We start from the raw sequence: 26,784 nt of genomic DNA, 5'->3' as shown, positions 1-26,784 counted from the left end.
GTTATGGTCAGGGCTTTAAACCATAAGCAGCAGGAATCCAGGAGACACACACACAAAAAAAACCTGCAAAATTATGAGGCAAAAGGCCAAATAAGAGTAAATCTGGGGTTGTATTTTACTTTCACTTTCACTACCAAGTGTGTTTACAACAGTAACCAACAATCCTGCAAAGTATACCTTTAAAAAGGATCTACTAAGCCTTTAAGACAACCACAAAAGTTATGAAATGAAGACACAAACTCGAAACATTCCCTTATTAACAAGTACACAAGTGTATTATTTAATTTTATTTATATATGCAAGCAAGTTTATGTCTTTACAAATAAAAAAAGCCACTGTCTGCCCAAGCTGTTGGCACAGATATGTACAAAAATGGAGGAGTGAATCAGATAAAGCCTGCTACTAAGCAAACAGAGTGAAGTACAAAAAGTCTAGAATACCATGGTGAAACAAAACAAAACAAAAAAAATAATCTACTCCCAACGTCCCAAATGTCCCACCTGACGTAATGCATGGATCTGAAACGTGTGATGATCAGTTGAAGGTCACAGACTGACATCATCAGCTTTAAGATCTGTGGTTCAGTTCACGATAGACAAGAGCTGAATTTGTTTCAGGCACAGAGGATCTGATTTTTCATCCTGTGATACAGAGCTGAGGTTTTTATCGCTGCAAAGACAGTCAAAAACAGATCAAATCTTTTTCACAAGAGCGTCTGAAATCAGATTTCATGTTGATTTGAAATTCATGCGTTATCAGGCTGACATGGTAAAGTTTTCTAGATCCCGTCACACATGCATGCGGTCAGAATCAGTGGAATGGTAAAGTTAATCCGTGTTCAGCCTCGGTCAGCGGGTAGACAAGAAGGACGCAGGGTTAGCACGTGTCAATACACACATTCATCTTTACAAGGAGACGTGGGTTAGAAAGTAAATGAGGAGACTGAAACGAATGGAGAACGAGCAGCTGAAATCCTCTTCCTGATTGCAAGAGCAGCCGGATCTTTTTATGGCAGTTTAATTATCAGATTTTAGATGATTCATCTTTATTTAGGCTACATTTACCACCCAGCAAAGATGATCCAATTTGGCTTTTTTGCTCAAATGATGCCAAATATATTTGGGGCCATATAGTATCTGAAGATCCAATGTGTTCAGCCATTCAGAAGTGATTGTGCAGCTCTAAATATGCTTTGGAAGTAACCTGGAGTATTCTGCCTTGTTAGCGTCCATTACAGATGGTGATTTGGCTGCGTGCAGACTGTGCTTGTTGCTAGGTTACACAGAGCTTTACTGATGCATGAGTGACTCTTGTTTACACACAGGAAATTGGCCAAGAGTCACTTTTAATATAGTCCAAAAAATCCAAATTGGACCCTCAGAGAGGCAGTGATTTTTGCCTAAATGGCCCAGAATCAGGAAGAGGATGTGAGCAGAGGTGGGTGCAGGATAATGGGTGGCCAGAGCAATACATTACACCACATATGCAAATCCGCTTTATAAGGATAAACAATAAATAACACCATGATCATATCAATTAGCAGTCATAGACTCATGCACTTTGTATACCAGAAATTTTACGGGTATGTATTTCTCAGTTTTATGTCTTGATTTCGCCAGACTGCTACAATATATTGCTCTGGTGGTAAACAACTGAGCAAGCAAGCTAGCTTAGCAACACCATTAGCAACAGCAACCGCAATACTGCACACTGAAAAGTGGAGAACAGAACGAAAACAGCAGAACAGCGCCAGTGGAAAAGAATGATTTTTTTTTTTGTATTGTTTTAATCATTGAAATTATGACCATTGAATGCATAACCATGCCACAAACAACAACTAGATTCACTGTCTTTTTTTTCTATTTTTTTAACCTAGTATAAGATTATCTTCATTATTATGAATTCATTCATTTTCATCATTGTTATTTCTTCAGATTATAACCAATGCTGCAAGACTATACACAGATCCCGCAATGGGGATCTCAATGCACTTACACACCGAGAATAAGAGAGAGAGAGAGAGTAAGAGAGTCAGAGAGAGAAAGAGAGAAAGAGAGAGAGAGAGAGCTCACAATGGTCAATAAGTGCACAAAAAACTATTTTTTTTCATTTATCTGAAGTTAAAAACACTGACAAGACATCCATTGTCAGGCAATGAAATGATAGAATACTGTTACTGTAAAACTAGAACCTTAAAAATACTGACTGCATGCAGCCGAGACACACCTGAACAGGAGACGAGTCTGGTGGAGTCTCCCTTCATTGACAATGATGGTATTTTTTTTGTTTGTTTGTTTTATAATTTTGTCAAATTCAGCTGCATTTACACAACACAAAGAACCAGATTCAAGCAAAACCTGAGTGCCTGTGTGGCCACTTAGACACTATGGGTGTTATTGCATGTTTGATCGACTGGCCTTCTCCGTCAGTTTGGCATTTATGAGTGTGAAACCTCTTGGATCCTGCTTTACCAAAAACGGTGGTGATTCTAGATTCTCTGGAGCCCCAGGCAAAGAAGCCCCCCAAGGCCCTGCCTTAACCGATGGAAACCAGCTGTCACACGGTAGGTTCTTTTGGGGGCAGCACCGGTGTGCGCCTTACTGGGAGGTTTTTTGTCGTCATTGCGAAATTTGGCCATCGGGTGCACCTTTTCCCAGTTTTTTGAGGCGCATCTCAAACATTTGCCTGACTTGCCTCTGCTGATAGCGTGTCCTTGACTAAAGGCTCATTTACGCTCATTACATACATAACCGGACACGAATGTAGCCTTCTGCCGGTATCTGTACACGTTTTCTGTAAGCTTACGGATCGAGATGAAACGGAGCGGAACCACCGGCGATTGATGGGGCAGTTTAGCATAGTTCAAGCAAACTACGACTGTAAGATTTGACAGAGACATTTAACAAAAAGTGGTAGGATGGAACAAATCTGTAATACTGTGAAACGAATTATTCATCCACATGTCTCGATATATTTGCCAGCTTCTCAGACCAACACTGTCTACGACACTGCCTTCATTAAAAGGTACATTATTACGACCTCCTCTGAAACTTTTGACTCTGCCCTCTTGCGCCATCTATTCGCTGTATTTATGCCAACAAAAAGGGCACATGTAAGTACAAGGGCAGTGACATTTAAAACAGAGATATCTATTTTAGTATAGAAGAGCCCTAACACTAACCTCAGTATCAGACACTCACGAAAATTTTGGTCACATTCAGTCTTTATTTATTACTATCTTTACTACATGACACTACTCCGATTAACTCATGTTTGTTAAAATACAATTTGAGAAATACATTTTAGGTAGGGGCCATTTCATGATTATTTCTACCTCATATACAGGTGCTTATTTTACTTCTTTTATAGCAATTAACATCTTGTGAATTTTACATTTGTGCAGAACCTTTGCCAAATTAGTTTTAGATATTTAGATGTTTACACTGCTATTAAATTATCCAATATTTCCACAACTGTGAAAATAATTGCAGCGACTTACTTTTTGCTTTGTGGCACACATATGTTTTTCATATAATAGTTAAATAGTTTTTTTGAATTTTGGATAACAAGTTTTGCAATGATTTGAAAATCTCATATCTATGAGTGTGTAAAAGCAGCTCTCTGAGGGAGTACAGGCTCAGGACATTGGGACTGATCCACCTCCTCCAGACTCTGTAACCAATAGGAAATCATTCTCCCGGCTGCTCACCTCAACTGTTTCACATATATGTATATCTTTTTACAGAGTTAATACTGCCCACAAAAAGGAAAAAGAAAAAGAAAAAAAAAACGTTTCTTTTTTTCTAATTAAATGATTTCACATTTAAAAAGTCTCAAAGATTAAAAGTTCATAATAAAATAGTGAAATGTTATCGGTGAAAAGTAAAAGAGCAAAGAATTACGGCTCAGAGTAATGGCGGTGGTGGAGTTGTGTGTGTTTTGTGTATGTGTGTATGTGTGTGTGTGTGTGTGTGTGTGTGTGTGTGTGTGTGTGTGTGTGTGTGTGTGTGTGTGTGTGCTGGTAGTCTCATCAAATCAAACCCTTCAATGACGAATGTCATTACCATCATCACCACCACCATCTTCATCATTCTAAAGACAAACTCCCTCTCAGTCATCTCTACTGGCAGATAGAGAATCATCACGTTCCTTCACAGTAAGACGTCACGTACAATCCTCTTATCCTAACGGCTGGCTCAACATAACTTAACATATAATACAAACATAACATCCCTGTGTGCTGGTGACCGAGAATTTAAGCGTTTTAATTTTCAAATCTCCCTCTTTTAAATCTGAAGTGCTGTATCCGCGGCATACGAATGAAGAAAATTTGAATTTTAAAGCTATTACCGCTCACAGATCAGACTTTTGGCATTTTTGACTAAAACAAGTCTAACTGGCCTCTTTTGAAAAAAAGTAGCAGCAAGAAAAAATTTTTAACCTGGACCCATTTTCCCATGTTTTTGTGTAAAGGAGACAACAATTTATTTAAATTGGTCCGGTACTGAAACAGGCTGCAATATAATCCCTTTAGGCAATTGTGCACAGTCAATTCACATCCATTTAAAATGCTTGTTTTTGCCACTGACAGGCTCACATTGTTATTATATGTGTCTGACAACATTATGGAAAGGACCAAAGAGAAATGAAATGTTTTTCTTGACCTTTAGTTGATCAGGTCTGTTTGTTGTTGTGACCCAGTCTCGCTCAAAAAAAGTCTCGCTCTGAACTCTCTCTGAAATGAGCTAACAATGAGCTGCGCTTTCTGTACTCCAACACGACAAACTCTTCCTGTCACTCCTCTCTACAGTTCTCACTAACATTTCCATCAGTCACCTCTCGCGAGATTTCAGAATGAGGCTTCTCCTTGAGTGAGACTCGGTCACAATAACAAACAGACCAGCAAAGGTTAACAAATAAAGTCTTATTTCTCTGAAGAGTCTTTTCCGTAATGTTGTCAAACACTCTGAATAAAAATATGAGCCTGTCAGCGGCAAAAACAAGTGCTTTTAGTGGACGTAAATCAATGGTGCAGCTTATATCGCTGCTGCGGCTGCAGTGGCGTCTCTCTCAGGATTTGAGTTTGTCTTTTTTGAAATCCCTAATTTTAAGATCCAGTTCAAGCAAGTTACATCCCAGCAAGTCTAGTCATGCTGATCACAAAGTATACAGCATCCAGTATAAAAACACATAAGGAGATAACTGAGACACCAAATATAAACTGGCCTTAAAACCACAAACCTTTATTCCTAAAGCACGAGCTGACACATCTTGGTCTTCATTCCCAACAACACTACTCAAGTTGAATCGATCCCTGCAGCTGGTATGGATGTTCAGTTTTAACTCCTCTTTTAAACCCTTCCTGGTTCTTTCAGCACCTCCAGACCTTTGCTTTTAAATTCGAGTTACACCTCTCCATCCTATCTGATTCAAACACCTAACAAACTCCTCCTAAGAGGTGACAAATATCAACACCTTTAAACGCTTTTGGCAAATGAATCCTCCATCTGAAAACACATCCTGCACAGACCAAAAATAACCAGCTCAGCCTTTACAACCTTCAATGATGCCGCTCCCGCACAACCAACACACCGCCCAGAATTCACAGTAATCACCTCTTCACGTCACTAAAGACAAGTCAAATTCAACTCACAAATAAATTATAATTTTGGTCACATCAGGGCTCGTTGAAAGAAAGATATGCAAAAAAACAAAGACATGGCAATGAGAGAAACTCTCGAGATGATTGCTGTATGTGTTTGTGTTTGTGTGTATTTGTGTGTGTGCAGAACCACTGAAATATAGTCATCACATGAAAATGTGACAGTGATATAACCCCCCTCCCTCCCCCCACATACGCCTGCCCCATTTAAATACCCCCTCCCAATGCTAAAATTACACATAAATAATACTGATAAAAATGTGGCAAAAATTCCAAAAAGTGAGAAAAACATTAGTTATCAGACTGATGAGAACATGACACGTTAAAAAGACTTTGTGCTGCTAAGATGTGCTGTTTTTGAGGACAAATCACAAGTTTGTACAAAGTGGGGATAAAGGGAGGGAGGACGCAGAGCCCCGTTTCAGTAGGTGTTGGAAATGGCCTCTTTGAAATTAAGTGCTTTTACTTTGAAAGTTCAAGTGAGCTTAAGGAGCCCGATATGTGATATAGAGTACAATTAAAGCCATTTAAGGGTAATTTGAAAAACAGGAGAATTTCTGACATCATCTGTGTCTTTTGGCAATCAACATCTGGTTTCATTATTATAGCAATAAACTATTAGCCCTAACGGCCACCTGTGGGACGTACCGGTCGGTATGTGTAACACGAACGTGTTGAACAACTAATGAAACTGGGCTCATCATGAAGAGGTCACATAGTAGAGAAAGAGGATGGGTAGGATCTGAGGAAAAAGGAGTCGAAAAGAGAGGGTGGAGGGGGAGGAAAAGTTATCAAAGCTACCCATTTGTACTCGAGAGGTACACGTTTCCTTGGGGGCCATATTTCTCTGCAATACCAGTCATCATAATGTGGCGAAACGACACGACACAGCATGACACCACCATACAACACTGCCTGCACAACACCGACCATTCAGCCACATCTATGTGTGTGTATGTGTGTGTGAGTGTGTGAGTGTGATGTGTGTACTGCAGGTATTGAGGCTGTTGGGGAGATACAATGACATTGCCCCTTTTGGACAGGCCCCCCCCCCAACATATAATGATGAGCTCACAGACACCGAACACATTCATGATTCTGCTGTAGACTGTTGACTTTAGCGTGCCGTGCTAACAGCTAACGGCGAGATCACCATATGCTCGTCTAGTAAAACGGACCTTTCAGGAAATGTTGGCATTTTTAAAAGAAAACGCACAGCTGGCAAAAACATTAAGCAAACTAATTAAGTGCTTATGGCCACCATTGGGCACAAACAAGCAAATTACAACAAGACATTTCTTTGGGTACTTCTTAAAGTAGTATTATCTTGTATGTTTCTTGTGCTTTCTACTGTATATAGATGCACTCCACTTTTTTTGTTTTTTTAAGGTCCTTTTTTTCAAGATTATTTTGTTTTTTTCCTGTGTGGCCAGTTCCAGATGATGGTTCTGCACATTCACACACTGCAAAAGCTATTTTGTGATATTGGAGGCGAGCTTAGGGCCCCTAAAGTGCTGAGGCCGGCCCTGGTAAATTTCAGCCTTTATACTGAGAAATCTTAAGAGTGAAATATTAGAGTTTTAATGATGCAATCACATCATCATGTAGCTTTTTTCAGTGAGTTTTAGTAGTGTACAATCAGCCATCACCAGCACCACTTCATCTGTGACTGAAGCGCTTGTTTTCACTTTTAAGGTAAAGTCAGGGTTAGTAAAAGTATAGAGCAAACCGACATAGCTTAGGTGTTAGCATAGACCACCTGAGTCAATGATCTACTGCATGGTGTCTGTGTTGTCATCGTTTTTATGTTTTCAATTAATTTCTGCCTCCTCGTGTCTTTGTGTCGTAGAGTGTATGTTTGTGTTGGGTTTTTTTAACTCGTATATATTTCTAGTATCCTTAGGCTTGTGTAAGGCCCTGTGTGTGTGTGTGTGTGTGTGTGTGTGTGTGTGTGTGTGTGTGTTTGTGTGTGTGCGTGTATCATCTTGTGTGTGTCTGACAGGTAAGTGTGTGTGTGTCGTTTCTTGTAGGTGCGTGTTTATGTGTAAGCGTTGAGACGTTCTTTGGAGCGCGTAGAGTGGATGTCATGCAGCTCCTGCTCTTCCTTCGACTTGATGTCCTCATACTTCTGCATCCGGCTGGCGTCCTTCAGATAGCCCCAGTTAGCGGCTAGGGCCATCAGGAAGTGGACCTGCGGGAGGAGGGGACAAGTTGGTGTTAGTGAAAGCACACATGAGGCAAATCAGACAACAAATCGCCAGTTTGTTTTGTGCATAGTGCCCATACACCTTTAGTCAAAATGGCACCTGACTGAGAGACCAGGGTTTTTACAGCTCACAGCAAGTGGAGTTTAAGACTTTTTAAGACTTTTTCAATGCCACTCAGAATTAAATTTAAGACTGATTTGGAACAAAAATACTTGACACCAGTAACTTGGTGTAAGGGAGTTTTTTTCTTTTCCCTCGAATAATTACTCTAATTTAAAACATGACTTTTGGGTGACAGAAATGAAAGTGGCAATTTCAGAAAGATTCATAGCACTTTTAAGACCAATGAAAAATTTATGAATTAATTTAAGACATTTAAAGACCAATTAAGGCCTTATTTTTAGATTGATTTATTCAATGCCTTTTAAGACTATATATAAATGGTGTATAGACATGATGATGATTCTTTCAGGTGCATGTAGTAATATTTACTATCAGACCCCAATTCAATAGTTTAGAGTTTTAAGTTAATGTTAATGTTAATGTTAATGTTAAGTTAAAGATAATGTCCACCAGCTTCTTTATAATCATTTTCATTACGTTTACTATTAATTAACAATAACGTGATAAATTTCTTTATATAAAGACATCTTTATATACAGTCTGCGGTCTCGAACAATGGTCTGCAGCATGCCAGGTACCTCAACTTAGTGCTTCCGATACCAAAACGCAAAATGTATGCATTTATCTACATATAGAGATATATTAGAAGGTATATGTCTGAGGTTGTGTTCACAGGTGTTGCTGCTGCCCCAAAGTGGGCAAAAATATATCATTTCAGGTAGCACATATTAGTTAAATTAAAATGTGTGAAATTCACACTTTTCTGTTATGACACACCTGATTTCTGGGCATAGAGCATAGACTGTGAATAATGGACACAGCTACCATGGTGTCACCAGCTGGTCTGTGGTCTTTTTGAAGCCTCGTGTTTTGTATTTTGGCTGTTGCCATCATGGGTTTTTGGAGCCAGGAGTGACCATATTTGCTGGAGAAGGTGGGGTTTTGGAGAAGCGAGGGATGGATCTGACTCAGATTGTAGCAACATCCCACAGACAGTCACTCAAGCAGCCCTTCCCTTAAATGAACATGCTTTAATGCAATGTAAAAGGGTGAGTTATATTTAAAAAAATCACCTTGTTGGGTTGGCATGTACGGGGAAATCAACCATACAAATTACTTTGTACCGGGCTGTAAGAATGTTTATGTCTGCTGTAAAAGTGGGCATTTTAACATGGGGGTCTACGAGGATGGACTTTTTTTTTGCAGTCAGCCTCAAGTGAGCATCTGAGGAACTGCAGTTTCTGAGTGGGCTTCATTTTTCAGCCCCTGAGGTTGGTGCTCGGTAGAGAACAGATAAAAATTGTCTTTGGTGCAGCAGGTTTGAGTCAACAGCAGCTGGTCTCCCACTTAGCTTGTTAAACTCTGGTGCCCTCTACCGATCACATACAGGACAGCACTTTAAATAATTCCCAAGTATTTCAGAGGTGAACCACCTTTATGAAAATATTAGACCTTGCTTCACAAGCCTTTGTTACCCTTATGTTGCTTTGAGACTTGTTTTCCCAAGGTGTTTTTTTTTGTATTGTATTATACTGGTAATGGAACAAAGCTGTACTCTGGATGCTTTGAAATAAATCGTGGAGAAACCCTTTTGCATGTTCAACACACTGTTGCTTTTCATTGTGGAGGCCTATTCAAGTCATAAAACCTGACTGGCATATACTGAGTCGAAAGCATACATACTGGTAGGGATTTTTTTAAACCATATTACCCCATTTAATACACAAATCTTAAGCTTTGGCATCCCACTGTCTGAAAGGAGAAAATACCAGCTGCCACAAAGCAGAAATACATATTATTCATCACTTTCAGTATTTGCTGTCAAATTAGACGTCCATCATCCTGATGAGGTTCTTTAGTGTTTAAAGGCTTCACAATTTGTTTCTCTGGCAGAGAACTGTGGGGGAGGTGGAGAGCATTTCTGGGATGGATGCCAACCCCTCGCGACTCTGAGCAGAAATAAGCAGGTGCAGAAAATGGATGGAGGATGGATGTTAATGCTCTGCTATTTATACTTGTTGTGGTCAAGAGAGAGATCAGGGAGAGCATTTAATAATGCTGTGGGCCCAGGTTAGCTAAAATCTGATGAATGCATTCAGTGAGGAGCTCTGGTGCCAAATAAGCACATTTCTGTCTCTTTCAGCACTGTATAATATTTGTTATTTTTGTTTATAATATATTTATTTTGTGCATTTTAAATTATAAAGAAAGAAAAACTAAATAAATAGCATGCAAATCTGAGGATCTGACAGAACTGATCATCTCCACACCTCTGATATGTGTACAGCTTGGTGACTCACCGTCTGTATTACTGCAGACACACAGGCTTAGATTCACGCCTCTCTCTGTGTCTTTCTCTCTGTGTGTCCCTCTATAGGTGGCTTTGAGAATAAGGCCTATTTCTAAGGACAAAAACAACTGCACCCCTCAAAGACAGAACACATTTTGTCTAAAAAAAGAACAACACATTTAAGTATGCTGAACTTTTTGAGTATAGAGCACAAGAGGTGTTTCACAATCCATTTGCCAAAAAAAAAAGTTAACGTACGTTTCTGCAAATTACAGATATGTTACATTTGCGTGTTACGGTGTGGTGAATATGTCAAAACTTTACACTTCAACAACACTGTGGTTAATGTGGTTTTATTAGGTTTAGGCATAAAAAACTCTTGGTTATAGTAAGGAAATGATTGTGTTTTGGCCTAAAATAACAGGTTTGGTGGCACAATCAAAGCAGAGATATCTTGCTAAGAAAGTCAACACTTTTTGTGTCGCTATCCAGGCAGGAAAAGCAGTGATGTCTCAGTAAAACACAACTTCTTTTCATGCCACTATCCCATATCTAAAAGCTGCTGGAAACACTGATGGGTCGCTAAATAAAACACCCACTTGGGTGCCTGAAAAGATGCTGGAAAAGCAGCGATGGCTCACTAAAACACTACCAGTTTGGTGTCAAACAGTGGTCAAAAGTGATCTGCAAACTGGCAAGTGTCTCGCCCAGGTAACACACCCTCTACCATCCCTTCCAGCTCCCACTGACAAAGTCAGCTCATACCGTATACTAAGTCAATTTAGAAACCTATGAAATGTGCAAATGTAACATGTACATGGTTTGCAGAAACGTACAGCACTGACAATTTCTTCTGGCGACTATTCCAGTGAGCTACGTGTCCATTTATTCCTATTGTAAAGTTGACCCACAGGTTGAAGGTCACACCAATCATGGCCAGTTAGTACCCTGGGCCCATATCCAATCAGATATTAGAATAACTGTCCTCACCATGGCGATGACAGCAGCTCCTGCTCCTGCCAGTGTGCAGACGAACAGATGGAAGGTCAAGTCCAGCTGTAACACACAAAACAAGTAATTTTTTAATGGAAATTCAGAGATTTTATTTTTCTGCTCTTTGTCTTTAAACAGTTCTTAAATCATATTTACAATCTGCATCAGTTTAAACTTCTCCTTTTGTTTCCTCTTACCTCATTAGATTCGCACATCTTGAAGAACTTCTCAGATCCTGTACACACCTTCCTCTCCTCAGAGATGGTCACCGCTCCTGATAGATGTTAAAAACACAAACTCTTCATCACTCTGGCCGTCTACTTTACGCATCCGTTGTTTGCAAAAATGCTGATGAATATACTTCCCGCAGTCACAACAAAATAATCACTGTGTTGAATCCCAGCCTTTATGAGCCAGCAATTTTATTTTAAGTGTAATGCTGTAATTATTCCCTGTGAGAGATGTTCATTAGATACAGTAATTAGTTTGCAGACAGGAGGCCAAGTTGCAGTTTGAAACTTTGGACTGTAGATGGCGGTGTTGCAGGAGACGCTATAAAATGCCTCTTGGTTTTGTGTGGGCACCCTGAAGAACAACATGGTGGACAAAGCTATGACTGAATCATATAAGATAGTGTATAACCATTACAATATCTTGTTGAAATACAGTTGGTGTTATAAGGATATATAATGGTATATAATTAGAATGAATCATACTTGTAACTGAATGGTTTAAGACGGTCTCAGTAGTCAGATAGTAAATTAAACAATAACACAGTGTCACTTACAAATAAAGTTCATTTCAAGTATTCATCAAGTCTCCAGTGTCACTTATTAATGATGCTTAATTGCTGAATAAAGAATCACTTGTACTGCTTATTTATTAGGTTTAAAGCCTCAGGTGATGAAATCCTATTTGACAGTCTGTGCTGGTTAATTATTTGTCATCTTACTCTGCACATCTAATTCCTGCGAGCTTCAATGAGCTAGAAACATTCAAACTCAGCCCGAAAAAACTGGAGATGATTTTCAAATCTTCCCATAAAAAATGACGCTGATTAACCAGATGGTGGCGCTGTAATTAATGCCTAAAAATGCTATTTTCTGAAAGGCCACACCACACACACTGCGAGTCTAAATGATGTGAAATTTGGCACACATTTGCAGCTGAATGTGTTCTATACACAAAATGTAGCAATGGATATTTTGCATATTGTCAGACAAAAAAATGTGACATCTACTTTCTGTATTTTGACTCTATCAAAACCAAATTTGGTGTACAGCATTGCTAGTTGGACATACACAATTCTATCACAAATGAGCAAGCTCGGTCAATAAAAAAAGGTCGCCATCAATACAAAAGTCGCAAAAGACATGGCGTAGCAGGAAATTGGCCATAACTCAGACTTTTTTGGAGCTAGACTTATTTAACTCAAATCAAATCACTATATTTTCCTCTAGAAAACAGCTAGACCCCCCATTTTACTGTGCCACTTAAACCAAAGTTACACCCTTGCCATAAAGGGATACACATGTCAAATGTCAAAGCCTTTCTCAGGGTGTCAGAGAAATGCCTAGGGAACCTGAATAAAGAGTGCTGAGGAAAGGGAAGAGAAATTAAAACACACCTGTGTGTGACAACAATAATGACTGAGATGTGTTTTACTAACATCTTCCAATAAACACGGACGCACGGCCTGCGTTGTCATTAAACTGCTAATAAAGTTCGGCTTCGTTTGCGTCTCTGAATGGAGAGATGATTCTGGGCTTGGTTGTGGCACATGGTACACTGTGGGCTTTCTACTGGTAATTTGGCAATTTGGTCGCACACACACAGGCTTTTCCATTATGTGTGCCAGTATCTCTCCTGCACTAAGTGGGAGGATGCACGCAGTATGTGTTCTCAGTAATCAGGCAGAGCAGGGAACATTTTTATCAGAATCTGTATCTTCACTGGCACTCTATTTCAAGAGCGCAAGATGCACACACAGACTGTGTTCAAATGCTGATCAGCAATCTCTGTCAATAATAAGAGAACTGTTCCACTTTAATAAATCCCAAAAGAGGGAGTAATAGAATCGCCTTTCAAATTGTATAACTTCTAGTTTCGGTCTGAGTGTTAGCGTCCAAAACAGATCAGTATGGACAACAGTTCTTCTCAGTCCAGAGCAGCACAGTGGACAAATGGATACGAACAAAAGAAGGTCAGAGTTCAAAAAGCTTGAACTCAGAAGGCCGACAGTGATAGATGCTTTTCTCTCATGCGTTTGAACTGAAGTCAATGGAATATTAAAGTGTTGAAAGTTCACTGCACCATTAAAATCAGTTTTTTGCCCTGGGGCATAATAGCATATAAGATTTAGTGTTATTAGAGAAATTCTCTCTTACTTTCTCACAACTGGATTTGAGATTTTGCCCAAAACACTGTAGGTAAAAGTCGTCAGCCGCAATAACCTTGAAAACATTGCAAAAGATAATGCAGACATGATAACCTCACTACATTTATGATAAATGTACTACTACGCTGTGATTGAGGGGTTCAAGCCAGCATGGAACAATAAAAGTTGAAAACTGCAAGTGATCCCAACATTAGGCAGTTTCTGATTCCTGCATTTTAGACAACTATCAGGTTTTATAATAATCGGACGAATGCCTATTAGTTTACGTTCAAATTGCCGGGCCACAGTCCTTTACCCCTTATTGGTCACATGTGAAAACACTTGCAGGACACATTTCAATTGCTGAATCAAAAGTGTCCACCAATTTTGGTGATCATTTATGTCCAAATTTTGCACCAGGCTGATGTGTTTGTTTGGAAGCGGTGGAGCTGCGACCATTTTTAAGTTCGTAGCACCCACTACTCCATTTGAGGGTATATTTACTTTTGTGGATATATCCTGCATGTTTTGTGAGGAACAGTTGTGGAGTTAGGTCTATTTATGTGCTGAGCCACACCCCTTTCAAAGTTGAGCGGTTGATATCTTAAAAATGCGATGAGGAATCAACAGCTTTATGTATTTTTTGGATGAGCTTTGACCAACAACGATTCACAGAAAGTTTCATACAAATCGGACCTACAGTTTAAGGAGGAGATGTCAAAAATGTGTTTGTCAAAAAATTTAAAATGGTGCTGTGGCGCCCTCTATTAAGCTATTTCATAATAATTTTACACCATGGCACGTACCAAACTGACGCAGGTCCAGGCAGAGGTTTGCTCCCTCCACCAGGCTGGTGTTCTGACACATGGACCAAACATTGAAGTACATGAAGACTGGCAGGCTGGTGAACGCTGTCACTCCGAGCCATACCAGGAAGAACAGGTAGGCCAGGAACATCAGCTGTAAACACAGAGATGAGACATAATGAGTGACGGAGACGATGTGTTTTACATGAGTGACGTGTGACTTTACCACCGTAAAAACAGTAAAAAAAAAACAAAAAAAAACATCTCTTGTGTTTTAGAAATAGAATTATTAAGGGATTTTAACAGATTTGATAATTGACAGGTATTCAAGCCTGATTATCAAAGGAGACTTTTTTATACTGCATTTAAAATGTAAAGTAAACACATTTATATACAATAATCAAAAAACACAATACTCCTTTGCAACATTTGTTTTCCATTATGCCATTAACACTCATAAATTAAATTCATACTGTTTGTGATTCACTGCAAAGGTGTGAAGGCATCAAAACACCTAACTGAATACTTATCTCTCTATCTCTCTTTTGGTTTTTAGCGTTCTCTCACAGGCTAAAGATCTGTGTATCCGTGTGTGTGTGTGTGTGTGTGTGTGAGTGTGAGTGTGAGTGCGTGCGTCTGGTGTCTCCAGAGGCCTGGACCAGAAAGCCTTCCTTCTCTATACAGAGAGAGAACTACAGATGTGAGGGAAACATTTCCTGAGCAGATGAGCAGAAGTGGACAATACCTAATCTCCCTCTCTCCCTCTCTCCCTCCCTCTCCCTCTGTGTCTCCCTCCTCCACATGAATCAGACCTGACTAACAGAGAGAGGCCACATGGAGACTGAGTTGTGCAGTGAGAAACACAGACAACAAAAAATATTTCAGGGAATAACTGCACAAAGACCTGTCATGCTGATATATTGAGTAAAGATGGTCTTAGGTTTTTTTTTTTTAAAAAAAAAAGTGTCTACCGCTCAGAAACTGTCTCTGTTTGTTGTGCTTCATACCAATGCTGCATAAATCAATAATACAAGACAATATAATTTAGAATCCAGTTTGATTTTCGACTTGATAACAAATCAGTGAATAATATCATGAATCATGCAGTGTAGATATTACATATTTCTTAAATCCATAATATTTGGCATATACCAAAAAAATATTAAAAGGCTGTAACATCTCTGAGTTAAAATCAATCTGATGATGTTTATCCTGTTTACCTCCTAATATATCATTTTAGATTTAGAATTATTTTCTCTGGACTACAAATTATGGTACAGAGCGAGACGGCATAACAAAGGTAAACAATCAGAATAGGTCTTTAGCACAGGTGGGACATTACCCCAAAAAGCATCTTGTTCACATATTGGCTTGACAAATTTGTCTGCAATAAAAATAAAATTTTAAACATGGGGGGGTTTAAAAAAGATTTTATGTGGGATTTTTTTTTTCTATTTCCAACAATGTTTTTGTGCTTTAATTTCAAATACATGAAATACATCTCCCAGGTGGTAGGTGGAATTCCTTTATTAGAAAGATTAAAAAGATTACAGATAACCTGGGTGTTTTGTTTTTATAAAGTAGATACTTTTCAATCTTAAAGTCCTCTTAAAATTCACCACAAGGGTCCTCCATCAGAAAATATTGAGGATAAAAACTTCATTTCCTGTAGTCTGGGAAAAAAATTCTTCCAATTTGTGCCTTTTCTGCAGCTAATGCATAGTGTAAATGTATTTTATTTTGTCAGAAAATAAAAGTCCTCTTCTACATTCCTGTTTTTATTAGGAGCAGGCGTAAATGAAAATATAAATAAATAACCACAAATAATACCAAAACATGTTATCTTCCTTACTACCCATCAGTGTTGGGCTTATTATGTAGCACATCTTAAGGTCTACTAATTACTCCTTTATCTATTAAAATGTAATATCTTTATTGTACTGATTACACCCTGCCAAAGGTAATTTGTTACACTACCTACTCGTTACATTACATTTCCGTTACGCTCCACAAAATTGGAAGTTCCGCACGCGGCGCACGTATGCTCGACAACTTTAACGTTAGCTTGCAACTGACCTGAAACTGACGGTCTTTTGTTGCCTGTAACTGGTATTTTCCCGAGGATTTGTCAGAAAAAGACGTGTAGACAGGTACCATTTCATCCACCACATATCCAGCCACAAGCTGCATTAGTTCCTTGTTGCCAGTTTTGGATGTTTAGCCGTGGTAGAGCTACAGCTATCCTTCAGTGCTGCCGCAGTGCTCACCTGTGGTGGGGTGTATTTCCTGGAGCTTTACGTTGTTTTGTTGTCAAAGGAGGTGTTTTAGGACCGGAGATTTGAGGACGTGTTTGTCGCAACGGATATAGTCTCAGTGCCAAAACCTAACGATGTTAATATCATCTGTCCTACCGAAGAAGCCAATGAATATTCCCAACCGCCGAAGGTAACGATATGTTTTTTCACTTAAGCTATTTTAATGCTTCTAACATACGTTGCGTGACACCAACGAAAATTAATCCGGGGTGTGACTAATTGTTGGATTTCAAATCATTTGTGGTTTAAGAATAAAAATAAAGTTGTAGCGAGTTATTTGGTTTTGGGGTAAACAGTATACTAATGACCATTTTTATTAGTAATTCGTTACACTACTCGTTACTGGGGAGTAATACATATATGAATTAATGAATCATGTCAGTAACATGCATCACTAAGAACAAAGATTATTTCAGATACATTATCTCAATCAATAACCTGAAAAGGAATAGGGTGAGGCCCAAGGCTTATTTCTGCCTGTCTTACTCCAACTACACATTTTAACTTTTAATGTATACTTGATAAATTTCAGATGTAGCCTTTTTAAAATATCTCAAACACCCTTCCCATGCTTACAACTCATGGGTGTATTTACAAGACAATGGGCCCCTGGGCACAGATATACTGAAGGCCCCCATACGTCTCCTAAATAGGAGCAAGACACACCGAGTCTGTGGTGGTTTTGTCGCTTTTTTAAATGTAATTTGTTCCATTTATCAATTGAATTATTTTTGCTGTTTTGCATCTTTTTGTGGTAATGCCGTGTGTGGTCATTTTGAGTCTTTTTGTTGTTATTTTGTGTCTGTAAACAATTTGTGTCTTTTGTGTCATTTTGTGTCTTTCTTGGTTGTAATGTGTTTCTTTGTACTAGTTTTGCCCCTTTTTGTTTTAAATTTGTGTTTCTTGGCAGTTCCCTTGCATTAATTTTGTAGCGTTTTAGAGTCTCTTAATGGTCGATAATGGAGTGACATTTTGAGGATGAAGGCCAGGTTGGCCCCTGACACTTTGGCCCCTGAGTCTATGCCCAGTCAGTTTGTTCAGTAATCCATCCATGATACAGCATTTAGTGTTATCATTAGTCTGTCAAAAAGGTTTGAGTCTAATATTTTCTGACTTCTCTACCCTGTCTGTGGCTCTCAGCTCAAAGCCCTTTAGTTCTTAAGAAACATGTAAACTCTTTAAAAGCAATGCATAATATATAGTTTAACATTTATAAAAGGCTTAGAAATTTCCCCAAACAGCTGATCATTGCATTTTTTAAAGACTCACTTTCATTGTTGGTTTTGGAGTTCATTTTACAATAGGAAAAATATAACAAAATGTAATATTACCAGCCTTATATCTGTGACATAATTCCATTACTGTCAGCTATCCCAAAAAATCTTGCTACAGGCACTCTTTTTATCTGAAAGTTTAACAATACAATTTAAAATGTCAGTGTATCGCATTACTTGTACTGAGTACATAGATTTCTTACGAATGCAGTCAGGCAGCGTCCGCAGGCAGTGATCTTGAACTCTCCATAGAGGTCCCTAATAGCTCCGGTGGTGAAAAAGCCCTCAACCAGCAACAGCACTCCAAACAGAAAGAATCCAGCTGCAAGGCCATAGATGATATACTTGAGGATGTCAATACTGTGGAGAAAAAACGCACACACAGTGTCAGTGATTACTGAGTATTTATTTATTTTTATGCTGTTTCTTGAAGTGTTATTTGTAATGTTAATCATATATCTTCAGCTAAATAACAGAGTTTAACTGCCATTTAAAATCAGAGATAATAAGTGAAGATGGAGGGCGAGTCTGGATCTGGGATGGGAGGGTTGATTTTGGCAGTGAGCGGGACTACCAGCACTTTTCCTGTTAAAATGAGAGGGAAGCTTGTATAAACAGTTCACCCACATTCTTCAGTAGGGGTGAGGCTTACCAGAGGCCCCACGATATGATATTATCACAATACTAAGGTCACAATACAATATTATTGCAATTTAAAATGTTTTGTTATATGCTGAGTATTATAATAACATTTATTGCGATTTCTTAACTGTTTTCAACTGTTAATTAAGGAAAAAAATGTCAACATATGTTTTAAGACAGACATTTTTATCCTACTTTAATACCTGCAGCAAAATGCATCTATTGGACTAAAAAAAAGTTTATTTTATTTTTCTATTAGGCCACCAAAAGTTAAATTTGCAGTATTAATCATTTATTTAATGAAAAAAATATTGATTTGTGTTTGTATATTGATACAGTGAAACTGTGCTGTATTGATATTTTTCCTCCACCCCTGGTCTTCATAAAAAAACTTCAATTTTAGCTCAGTGGTGCATCAAGATGTAATTGCCTGAGCACATGCATGATGCATGGTACATGGATCTGCTTGCAAAAAAGTAATTAGTAGATTGATGCCCGTAATGCAGAACCGAAGTTCAAAAGTGCCATTTCTGCTCCAAAACTTTAAATGCTGTTAGCAACAGGTTCTGAGGTTCGCACAATAAGCTGATTGGTGTAGCACTATAGCGAGCACAATGAATCGCTAGAGCTGGAAGTCTTGCCTCGGGATCCAGGAAGATAGTTGTGAACAAGGCAAGATAGTACTTCAGCGTTGCTCCACTGTTGTAGGGGATGTGAATGAAAACACATCCAACATGTTAATGCACATTTGATGACATCACCCAGATGTGCCAGTCACCAGGATGGTACACGTTTAGGTGCTTTGAATGTTTATATATGACCAAGGTGGAACTAATTAGACAAAAAGTTGCACCTGAACACACCGCAAAGACTAAAGACAGCCACTGATCAGCACATGTATGTTCTGCACCTGCGTGAAAGGAAGTAACTCTCCATACCAGCAGGCGGCGGTAGTCTTTTAATCATTCATAAAGAGAGACTGAGATACCAACAGGACAGATTGCACTTTGACAACATAACCCAAAGTGGAACAACCAAATGATGTTTACTGTGCACTAGTGAACGATAACACAAAAATAACAAACTGTTTAAAAACATGTTTGTTTTGATATTGCGCCTTGTTGACTTTAGTCCTTTGTTTGCACTCCCCACTTCAGTTTGTCATCTGGTGTGCTGAGCTGAACTGCCGATCAGAGGGATTTGTCTTACCTTCAAGCTACGCTGGCGATTCAACATGCTGTAGGCTATTGGCTGAAAAGCCATCGACGAAGGCCGACTACTGGCAATGGTGCAGAAAACACCGCAAAAACTGGCTAACCAACTGCTCAACATTGACTGACAGCCAACAGTCAGCCTGGTGAGTACTTGCCCTCACTGTGATGAGAAAGTTGCGGTGTGAGTGTAATGTAATGTAGTTGCAAATTCTTTATTATGTTAAAACAGGTATGGTTCTTTAATCTTCCTCAGAAATGAAGGTAAAAACAAATCACTCACATGGTAAACACATCCAGCGTTTCTCCCGGGGCTCTGATGACTTCAAAGTAGTTTTGAAGGATGGTGACGGTGCCGCTCAAAGCCTCGTGGCCACACCCGCAGAACAAGGCCACACCCATGTACAGGAGAATAGTGGCAATGAGAGAGGCCCATGGCAGGCTGCCCACACACCGCTCACAGCACTCCTTACAGCCTAAACAAACAGCAAAAGACAGAGTTATAATGCTGAAAGTAACTTAAACATCAGCGTGATGAAATAAATCAAGTTGAATCTAATCTTTAAGTGATTACAGCAGACCAAAAAAAGTTCAGTCGCAAAGCCGTTCATGAAAATTGTTAAGCAAGTACACACATGATGGTAATGAGCATATAACACACATATATAAGTGCTGTACGATTAACAATTCTGACAGAGTTACACAGCTCCAAACAAAAAATTATCAAATCAGTAAACTGAAAACAAAGAAGAAGAAAAAAAAATCAATGAAAGCCAGTTTCTAACAAAGTATGAACACCCTAGAGGAAATAATGCAAATCAGTGACGCAAGCACCCACCCCCTGCCTCTCACTTTTCCTTTGAAAGACTCACAGCTCCATTGAGACTGCAGACATAAAAAGTACTGCGAAACATTTCCTAACTGCATCCCAAAGTGCATTCATTAATTGTGAGCTCATAAATGATTACGTTATGTTTTAAATTCCCTGGTTCTGGTTGATTAGAGGCCTTTATCTCGTTCATGAAGAATGCAGTAATATTTGCACCCAAAGCTTGAATACATAAATGCACTGCTCACGTAATGCTAATGCATCAATTTGTGGCAACTGCACATGTAAAGAGGTAGTGAACCTACAGAAGTAGAAGAATTTGCTCATTTATGTTTAGTTCATAATGAGAAGTTTACTTTTATAGTGTGCTGATACAGACAGGGGGGTGTCTCACTTTCCAGAGTCAACTGAAACATAAGTTTCATGTCTGTTTCCGGTGGAGAAATATATCCAGGATAGATGTATCTCAGTTTCCTCGCTCTGGTACAAGCTGGGGGAATAACCAGACTGGACCACCCTTAACTGTTTAAACTGCACTGGTCAAGCACTCATCAGTGTTGTTAGGAGAGAAAGCAGTTAGAGAAGCACTTTCCATCCATTAATGGAGGGAATAGTCCCTCTTGAGAACTGCCTGATTAAACCTGAGCAACCAGCACATTGTTTCTGGAAACTGATTTTGCTGTTGAAGTTTTAAAAGTACATTTTTTTCCGTGCTGTGAGGACCACAAACAAAATTTTGTTCATCTCTGCTATGTAGAATATCAGACTCTTGTCATAGAAAACCAAAACTATCTGCATGGCTAAATATTTTTACAGTTAAATGAGAAAATATCACTCATGTTTATCATTTGGATTAAATGACCCTTGTGTGAAAGTCATTGAGGTGGCTGAGCTGGCAGCTTACAGTGCTAATGCCATAAACAGTGCCAAAAAAACAGCAACAGTGCCAACAGTGTTAATGGTGTTAACCAGGAGGCACTAACATACACAGGCAGCTGGACTAATTTATCACGACAAAAAAACAGAGAAGCCCAGATTACACAACTGACTCAGCAGAAAAAAATATTTGCAAACCCTAAATGTGTAACATTTGCATGATTCACAAATCAGCTTGCAAATGTAACAAATTTGTGGTTTACAGAAACATCCATCGCCAACATTTTTTCTGACTATTGGGTTAGATTGTAGCACACACAGAGGTAGTGTGACTTTATTTTCTGCTCAGGACGCCATTATCCACTATATCTTTTAACAAATAATGTTTTGCTTCTGTGTTGAAGCTCTGAATTTTGCATACAGAAACTATAACTTGTGTACTCTGCAAGAAGAGTTTTGTTTTCGCCTTTCATAACATAAATGATGCTACTAATCAGAAAAGAAAAAATATATTCCCTGTTACAGAAATATTGGCAGTTCTCTGTGATTAATGAAATTTCTCCACCTGCCATGTTACATAATTACACAGTGGCTTTGAATGATGCATCAACAAATCAGGCATTTTTAAATGACTCACATGTGTGGCTGCCTTAGCAACTGTGATTTGGTGTAGTTGCAGTCAGATAAAGGGTAATCTTTCCTCTTTTAGAATCGTGAAAGGAAAAGGCCACAGTACAGGAAAGAGGTTTTCATACCAAAAATACTTCAACAAGCCCCACATCCATTTTCATAACAATGTGTTCCCCTTGAAAGCATTTCAGCTGTTAAGAGGGCAGCTAACACTATGCCATCTTATTAACAGTACTAGGTACAGAAAGATACAGATATTTTTCCTTCTGCACTTTCAGTATTTATTGTAAACACATTAACATTATCGGCCCTATATAAATGGGCCATAGTGCACGGCACAAGTGCATTTAGGGTGTGTTCAACTCCACATTTGGTAGTTAAATGGCATATAGTCCAGCCGCAAAGTAAGGTTCATCAGGGAAAGGGGTTTTATTTAGACCCTTCATTAATCATAGGTGTGTTTTTGGCGCAACATGAATTCAGCCAGAGTGTCATCTCCCACTCCCTTTAAGGCTATTTTACATGGCAGTTTTGGACAAATGGGAGAAGCAAGCAGTTTTCTGCTGAGAGTAATACAGTACGAGCAGTTATATAACTGCAGCTGGAACATTTAAGTTGTGAAACTTAAAAAGTTAGAAACTTGACAACTATACTTTTAGTTTAACTTTCTGAGATAATCAATTGAGATACGCTGCTGCTCATGTATTAATGCGCACAGCGTTTGTCTTAATGGGTAGTCAGACAGCTGCTCTGCTCTGCTCTCTGCAATATTCACATTTTAGAGACTGTAATTTATATTTTCCTCATGAATTATGTATTATTTTACCCTCCAGCAACCCATCCGTCCCTGTGTGCAACAAGGAGAGCTTATGTGTGTTATGAATCTGCCTGTTTAGGCGCATCTTTACTATAAGAATAACATGGCCTTAAAGTATCAGGAAAATACGCTGCCCCTCTGACTTAAGACTGTAAAATAGCAGTACGCCAACAATGCACCTCACCACACCTCATTCTAAGACCTATATGCCCAATGGCCTCACAGATGCACCGTTTGCTATTTACACAACATTGGCGCTGATCGTAAAAATGAGAACTGCGTCAGTACGACACTAGAAATGACAGCTATGCCGAGCTGTGTGCTTCTTTGCACCAGGTAAAAGATAGGGGCTCTAGTCTCCAATACAAGTATAAACTGGTGTATGTAGTAACAGATAAATATACTTAAGGGGGATTGTTGTATTAAACCACTGTTTGACTGATCTTCCTTGCGTGAGAATATACAGGAGAGTATGGTTAGGTTGGAGTCACTGTAGTTTTAATCAAGTGGAAACCACACCGTCTGACTGGTGTAATCATTTTAGATGTCTCTTACGCAGCAGTACCTCAAAGTGCTTTAAGATAACATCCAGATATTCCAGATTCCAGATATTTGAAGTAGAAATACTGTACAGTTCATGATGATTTTCCACAACAAGGGTCTCTTGATTTAATAATTCATGTTTTTGTGCTAATTTTGAGATGAATTCTTTGCATTAGGAAGATATCATGGTTAATACAGAGGTATGTTTCTGGGCTTCTCTGCTTGACTGACAGGTGTCTCAGCTGTGCACATAAGCACACATGCAACCACGCTGACTCACTGAAGCCTACATGTAGTCAGAGCAGCTATCCTACAGAAAGCAAGAGAAAGAGAACAACAATCACACACACATCGCTTCCCTACTCCCTCCCCCTGTTGCACGGAAAGGGGTTTGTTTGTGTGCGTGTGCACGCGCGAGTGTGTGTGTGTGTGTGAGTCATCGTGCTGCTCAGGTTTAATTGACCAGCCTTGTTGCCATGCCAACAGGGGTGTGGCAGGAGCCTGCTGACCCACTTTGCCTGTAGCGTTGTCATGGTAACAGTGCGGCTCTGCGAGTGTTACAGTCACACTAATGCACATTTTCTCACACACACACACACACGCGCACTCCGATGGATGCACAGAAACACAGCATCCATTTGCATAGACACGAAGTCTGGTTTCATTTTCACGATTGTCTCAGTTTGTGGAAACGATCGACATACGATTTCAATGTGTTCCTCGATAAAATATGAGCCGATAAGGGAGGAACAAAAATGGCTGCTATGCCCAGTAGGAAGGTACCATTTTGCACTGACTGACTCCATTTAATAAAAGATTCATTGCTAATCTGCTACATGCTAATTTGGGTTTCCTTTTACACACACCTGAGTCATTTCATGTTCATAGCACCATAAAAGCCATTCATAAAGACTCACATTAAAGCCACATTAGTGCAGCAGCTCTGAGGCAGATTGGCCGGCACAGACAGGAGAATTGTGATATTGTGATATAAATGTGTTATGAGCATGTGTGAAAACGCTTCTCAGAGAGGCTTTTATGCAAAGTGTTTTTTGTCTTGCATCTAAATATTTTCATATCTGCATGTGTATGACTGTGCAGTGTTTGTGAATGTGTGCCCTGAACTGCAGCCATGTTATAATCCTCGTCATATTTCCATATTTGGGCTTTAAATGTAGGAAAGACCCAGTGACCTGGTAAAAACTGGGACAGGCTAAACACAAACGGCTGTGTACTGCGTCTATATGTGTGGCTGTTTTCTTTGTTTAGGACGAGGTAGATGCTTACTGACGTAAAATGAGAGCAAACATCCATTTGCTTATTGAAAACTGCCTGATCAGGGAGTGGATCATTAACACTGCGATGCTTATTTACAGATGTATTGTAAACAGTAACTTTAACATATTTGGCAAAAATAAACAGTTACATAAACAATGGCTGCTAGATGGCAATCCTTAATAACATGCGTATGTTAATGTTTTACTATTTAATTAGTTGCATCCTCAGAGATGTCATATGTTATGACCCAGCTTGTAAAGGGAAAGGGAAGCCACATAAAACCACGTTTTCTTTAAATTATATATTGACAAAGAAAATTAGGATTATTGTGACAAAAGGTGAGGCAAACCTACAAAGGAAAAGGGTTTGTGAATGCTGCTCAACTCAACAAAATAGATATAACAAAAAGAGGGCTCTACAAGACAAGAAATAAACGTATCTAAATTAAAAAGCAGAAATAAAAAACTCTGTCCTAAATGACTTGGTGAAAAATGAAAAACAACTCAAAACAGCCCCCAACACTGAGTGTATCTATCAAAAAGGTTGTGCTGTATATTTGTATTTAGTTTGTGAAAACATCTGGTTTTATGTTGCTTCCCTTTCCCTTCACGGGCTGGATCATCACATCATGCAACAGTTTTCTCATATGAACCTATTTGTTCATAAAGTAAGATTAAAGTTCCTCACATTTCTCCATCTTTACACAAGTTTGTAAAGCATGCAACAGTGAAAATAAATCCAGGACCTAATTGTTATATCCCTGGCACTTTTTGACATGTTGTACTTTATAGATATGAATGTTGTAAAAAATCCAAACTCCAAATCAAAAAAAAAAAAAACAAAAATAAATTTTGGCATGATCCTAATCAAGCGAAAAAAAAGTCAATAGAAGATAATTATTTAACTAAATATAATATTTTAAATATAATATATATATTTAGTAAAATGCGAGGTATTGATGGATGATGACTAGTATCTATTTATTGTTTTTCATTTGTTTCATTCAGTTTAGGTTTTTATTCATGGTGTGTTATCAGTGTGGTTCTGTGTAGGATTTTAAACATCCGAATCAGCCAATATGCTGATTTCTGCTGATATTACAAACCTTTTTTTTTTTTTGGACAAAGTGAACTTGAACAAAACATCAACCTTAAGTTGAGGTATTATTCTTATTTTGCAAGATAAACTAATATTACATACTTTGAAAAGTTTGTATTTTGTATGTGTCCATCTGCTGGTAGGTCATCACAATAAGAGTATGCATTATATAGAGACTTGATGATCACTAAAATTAGGTGGGGAAAAAGTGGATGTTGTGGTATTGGTTATTGGCCAAATGAGATGTTATGTATCGACGCGTATCTGATATTGGCGAAAAAAACAATATCGTGCATCTCTTGCAGAAAAGAAATATAATTTACATAACTGTTATGTTTCATTACCTTAGAATGAAACTGAAGTAACGTACATGCAAAACAGGTGATCCACCACAGAGTCCACCATGTTCCTTCTACAGGAGCTCAGAACGGACAAATCAAACACTGGGTCTAAATAGGGCCATTTGTGTTTTCGTGTCAGACACTGTAGTTCTCTACACGTTTGGCACAAGGGAAAAGTTGAATGAATTCTTCAGATTTTAATCATCCAGTGATGTTTTCTCCAACACTGAAGGAGCAAATTTTACCAAATCATTGTTGTTTGTGATCATTATGTATTATCTGGCTGTGGTTCTCACACACGCACACGCACACGCACACACACACACACACACACACACACACACACACACACACACACACACACACACACAGTGGTTGTATAGCTTTTCTATCACACTTTCATACTTTCTAATTGAGTCTTGGTGCTCATTAGGCAGCAATTTGGACAGTACTGTTTAGCCTGATTGTCTAA

The 26,784-nt window shown here is 38.8% G+C and overlaps 2 protein-coding genes across 4 annotated transcripts in view; one reads left to right on the top strand and one right to left on the bottom strand.

Annotated features, from left to right (window-relative positions):
- Nucleotides 1–248: 248 nt before the first annotated feature.
- The window catches only part of gpm6ab (glycoprotein M6Ab), a 35,451-nt gene continuing 8,915 nt past the window's right edge, over nucleotides 249–26,784 (bottom strand). The window contains exons 2-7 of the mRNA XM_042484337.2: nucleotides 20,184–20,376; nucleotides 18,251–18,407; nucleotides 14,459–14,612; nucleotides 11,473–11,549; nucleotides 11,273–11,338; nucleotides 249–7,853 (exon numbers count right to left, since the gene is read on the bottom strand). Of these exons, the coding sequence (XP_042340271.1) occupies nucleotides 7,701–7,853; nucleotides 11,273–11,338; nucleotides 11,473–11,549; nucleotides 14,459–14,612; nucleotides 18,251–18,407; nucleotides 20,184–20,376 (800 nt within the window). The 3' untranslated portion in view covers nucleotides 249–7,700. The remainder of the gene's footprint in view (nucleotides 7,854–11,272; nucleotides 11,339–11,472; nucleotides 11,550–14,458; nucleotides 14,613–18,250; nucleotides 18,408–20,183; nucleotides 20,377–26,784) is intronic.
- LOC121941519 (uncharacterized) overlaps nucleotides 16,478–26,784 on the top strand; it is a 48,819-nt gene continuing 38,512 nt past the window's right edge. Inside the window, exons 1-3 of one of the 3 annotated variants that reach the window (XM_088072981.1) lie at nucleotides 16,501–16,608; nucleotides 16,775–16,903; nucleotides 19,847–20,046. The gene's annotated coding sequence lies outside the window, so the exon portion shown is untranslated. Of the gene's footprint in view, nucleotides 16,904–19,846; nucleotides 20,047–26,784 lie in introns of all 3 variants that reach the window. The other 2 variants (XM_042484327.2, XM_042484326.2) reach the window with 2 other exon arrangements.

Source organism: Plectropomus leopardus, chromosome 3, assembly GCF_026936395.1.
Source record: "Plectropomus leopardus strain MGB_pleo_1.0 chromosome 3, ASM2693639v1, whole genome shotgun sequence".
In the NCBI taxonomy this organism is placed as follows: domain Eukaryota; kingdom Metazoa; phylum Chordata; class Actinopteri; order Perciformes; family Serranidae; genus Plectropomus; species Plectropomus leopardus.
The sequence above is the reverse complement of the archived record's forward strand: the minus strand, read 5'-3'. Positions and strand labels throughout refer to the sequence as shown.